The sequence below is a fragment of the Astatotilapia calliptera genome, chromosome 1, assembly GCF_964374335.1.
Source record: "Astatotilapia calliptera chromosome 1, fAstCal68.1, whole genome shotgun sequence".
NCBI lineage: Eukaryota > Metazoa > Chordata > Actinopteri > Cichliformes > Cichlidae > Astatotilapia > Astatotilapia calliptera.
Genome location: NC_137422.1, coordinates 13,074,258 through 13,078,210, shown reverse-complemented (window position 1 = coordinate 13,078,210; position 3,953 = coordinate 13,074,258). Strand labels below are relative to the sequence as shown.

Sequence of the window (3,953 nt, the reverse complement as noted above, 5' to 3'; positions counted from 1 at the left end):
AAGTCCTCCTACTCTGTGGGATTTTATGAGCATGTCTGCTGCACATCATACGCTGCAAACAGAAAAGTGGATGAGACTGAGAGTAAAATTCCAATGTGACTCATAATTGCACATTATGTCAAATATACCAGCCTGCTATTTGCATTTACGGGGCAACTAAAACCCTCAGAGAACATATGCATAGAAGAGCAAGCATTTCTTAGTGGCTGATATCAATTCTCACTCGCCTGAGCCCCATTCACACACTCATGACAATATGCAAACCACTGTATTGCTGCAGTTGAGCAATGCGAGAGGTATGAGCACTCTGGTTGTTGGAGTTGTTATCAGACTATATAAATCATGGACACAAACAAAAGAGATCTGCCTCATAAGGGTTCTGCATGGAAAAAAGAGGACACTAAATTGATTTCACAGCTCATCGCAATTTATTCCAACTTTTTTTCCTCTTTCCTGCTCGTAAACAAACGGTCACCTAGGCAACCGGAGCCTCGGACATCCGCATGGGACCGGCTGGCAGCTGCATAGCGATGTGCGAGGACCAAATAGCTTCCAGTGTGTACGCAGCTTAATGGTAAGTAGTGTCGAATCACGTCAACATAAGAGAGATTAAAGCTGGAACATTTGAAGAGCATTTCAACCCAACCCAGATATTGTACCTACCGTTAGCGGAGTTGTTTACCTTCTGTGCGCATGCGCTAGGAACACGTGTACGTCATAAGGTGGAAAGAGCAAAGCATTTCGTATGACGTCAAAAATTCGCAAGATTAACTTAGCAGCAAGAAGTCTCGATAGGACAGCATTAACTGCAACGAATCCCGTTTATCTGACTTTACTGATTATTCTGATTATTTGGTGAAAGTAAGTACCAAATCTTTAAAATATGATTTCCCAAAGAAGGCAACAAGGTCTGTAAGATTTTGTTGCACAATATATGTTCTATATTTGTATTTAAAAAAACAATTCTTTCCATATTTGTCTTTCACAGCTATGCTGAAAAGAAGCAGTCGGTTACAGTCTAATGGCTATTATAATAGCACCGGCAAACCAGTCATCTCCTATAAGGAGAGACTGTATAGGTAAGTGTTTGTATGCATATTTTTTTGCTGTCAAACGTGTGTATACACCCATGTCATGTATGCTTTCATTAAACAGTCAGCAGTTCTCAAGCAGACTTTTGTTCTCATTTGGTTTTATTTCATTCAGAGTTTTCAAAAGGCGTCGATTTCATTTCCGAAACGGCGAAGAACGTCACTTTGAACATGACTTGGAGCATAAAATTTGCACAAGTGACGCAGAGCCTGGATGTGGCTCAACAAAAAGAAAGACATTTCTCCTCATCTTTCTGGTCTTCTCTTTTGGTAAATGATCCCTTTCCACAAACCATTACATCCTCTCCAGTAGCAATATGTGATTTTCTTTTGAATTAACGTCTTATCACATGATTTCTCTTCATCCACCAGGTCTACTCTTCAGTCTGGCAGTTTTCACCGGCATCCCCTCTGTCATCATGACAAAGGTATGGCGTACTTATGCAGTTTAGAAGAACAATAAAAGGAAAACAATCCTGAACAGAAAGTAATATTGTAAAGGTGTTTACATTAAACATAAACAAATTCTTTTTGCAATTATAGATATTCACTACAAGCTCCAAGCAGGCTTGGAAACAACTCGAGGAGCTTCAAAGTGAACTGGCCAGTCTGAAAGAGAAAATAGACTTTCTAGTTCCGGTGGCAGACAGGATGCCAAACTTTGCCCTGGAGTCACTCGGTAAGTCAGAAACTCAAACTGTCAGTTAGGTCCAAAGAAAATATGTTGTTGTTTTGGAATTTCTTTCTCACTGTTTTTTATCTATAGGAGCTAGAATAATTTACGATAAGACGTCAGAAAGCTATCCCCCTGATAAACCGGTGCTACGAATCTTTGGTTTCACGTTGATTTGTCCCAACCAGCGACCATACAGAAGCCCAAGAATCCTTCTTGAGGTAAAAAAAACGTATTCCACAAAGCAAAATATGTCATGATATAACAGCCCGACTGCTTTGCCCTTTACTCAACTCTATTTTCCTTTTGGTTCCCCTCTTTAGGGCCGGGCACCAATGCTTCCAGGTCAGTGCTGGGCATTTGGTGGTAGCCAGGGACAGATTTCAATTGGCCTGGCCCAATACATCACGATCAGCCACGTGTCACTGGGGCACATACCACAGATGCTATCTCCATATCTGACCGTGTCAAGTGCGCCCAGGAAGTTTTCAGTATTTGTAAGTCACAGATTCCTCAGTACCACACGATTGAACTTCTGCATACATTACAGTGTGTTATAGAAAAACTTGATATGCATCTCTTTGTGTCTCAGGGAAATCAACATGCTGAGGATCCAGTCATTTATCTGGGTACCTTTCAATATGACCCAAAGGGAGGGCCGCTTCAAACATTTAAGATAGCCGTGAGGCCACTGTGTCATTGTTCACATGCACATACACTTTTTTTTTACCAACTTTTTAGAAAATAATAATTGTAGATTATCCCCTATATCCTCTTGTAGTAATGATAATATCTCTGATTTTACCATCTTGTCACCTTTTTAACAGTCACATTGGTTTTGTTCAACTAACTGTTATTTATCTTTCTTGTCTCACAGGAATCTAACATCAGTGTGGTGAAGTACGTGACACTACGGATTCATGACAACTGGGGCAACTCCCAGTACTCGTGTATCTACAGTTTTAGAGTTCATGGCAAACTAGCATGGCATGAACACTAAAACTGTGGAGACATGCAGGACTGTGGTGGAGTTAAGTATAAATGGAAAAAGAGAGAAACATCCGTCCTCCACGTAACTCTAGTTAACAGTTTGTAGTCTGATGCGCCTCACACCCAGCCGGTCGTCATATTGTTGGGGTTTTCTCTCTTTCCTTTTTCTTTTTTAATTAAATATTTTTCATTTCATTTCATTTCATTTCATTTATTTAATTTAATTTATTAAAACATTGCTTTAAAAAAAAATCATGTGTGTCCTTTGAAAGTTCTTAAATGACTGTGTATATTATGATACAAAATTACTAATTACAAAACACCTCGAACAATCTGTTTAGATTTCACGTACTGAACAGTAAGACAGATGAAAAGCACTAGAGCCACACGGTTTTCCCCTTAATAAAATTCAAGTCTATGTTGAATGTGCTCTGATATGACAGACTTATACTGTGAAATAGGATTTAAGGATTAATGAGGAGACTTGAGGTTTGAATGGGTTTTCAGGTGTACAAAGGTGGCTTACTACTTACCCTGGGTACCACTGTTACCATCATAACTTTTGCTGCAGATTTATTCTAAACAATAAGAATTTATAGATGTATATATCACTAAAAACTGATATTTGATATGTATATCCACATAATTATGGATTATTATCATATATATATATAATATTATGCAAAAAGACAGACTGTATTTTAAAAGAAAATACGTGAAGAAACACATTATATTAGATTTTTATTTCAAATATGACAAAATGCTGATTTTACAGCAGTAAAATTATTCTATCTCTGCACTTTAAACATTTAATAGCCTTTCTTCCTTGCACAGAGTGGATAGTCAAACAAACTGACTAATCATAAATACATTTTATACAAAGTTATATTTATGTTATGAAGCTGCCAGTTTTAAATAATCTGAGGCCACGCCTTCTCAATTCAGACTGGCCTATAAAAGAGCTTCAACCGAGGCAGGGAAAATAAGATGGCCACCACAGAGGCAACCTGCGAACACTTTGCTGCATTAGTGCTTCTCAACAATTTATTACTTTATTTTTTTGTTTTTATTACTTTTTTATTATAGCACTAGGAATAAACAATAAGATAAGGATTCTGGATCTGGATCAGCACCATGATGCAAACTTGTGGTCAGAGTATTGACTGTGTTCTGGAGCAGGCATAAAATGTCACTGTGCA

General features: G+C 38.1%; 1 protein-coding gene across 3 annotated transcripts; it reads left to right on the top strand.

Moving 5' to 3' along the window:
* The first annotated feature begins 317 nt into the window (after positions 1-317).
* Positions 318-3,006, top strand: LOC113018553 (SUN domain-containing protein 2-like). Of its 3 annotated transcripts, none has more exons than XM_026161771.2 (9): positions 318-574; positions 989-1,079; positions 1,207-1,361; positions 1,464-1,519; positions 1,635-1,770; positions 1,858-1,985; positions 2,088-2,261; positions 2,357-2,446; positions 2,642-3,006. In XM_026161771.2, exons 2-9 carry the CDS (start codon positions 991-993, stop codon positions 2,762-2,764), a joined length of 951 nt encoding a protein of 316 aa, XP_026017556.1. In that variant the 5' UTR covers positions 318-574; positions 989-990; the 3' UTR covers positions 2,765-3,006. The 3 variants fall into 3 exon arrangements, with proteins under 3 accessions (XP_026017556.1, XP_026017464.1, XP_026017638.1); XM_026161679.2 differs by lacking the exon at positions 318-574 and adding an exon at positions 722-861; XM_026161853.2 differs by lacking the exon at positions 318-574 and adding an exon at positions 722-861 and having other exon boundaries at positions 2,357-2,393; positions 2,642-2,773.
* Positions 3,007-3,953: the final 947 nt, after the last annotated feature.

Coding starts and splice junctions, on each gene's coding strand:
- LOC113018553 (XM_026161771.2), top strand. CDS start 991: ATGCTGAAAAGAAGCAGTCGGTTACAGTCTAATGGCTATTATAATAGC. Junction 1,362..1,463: donor CTTTCTGGTCTTCTCTTTTG/GTAAATGATCCC, acceptor TTCATCCACCAG/GTCTACTCTTCAGTCTGGCA. Junction 2,262..2,356: donor CCAGGAAGTTTTCAGTATTT/GTAAGTCACAGA, acceptor TTTGTGTCTCAG/GGAAATCAACATGCTGAGGA.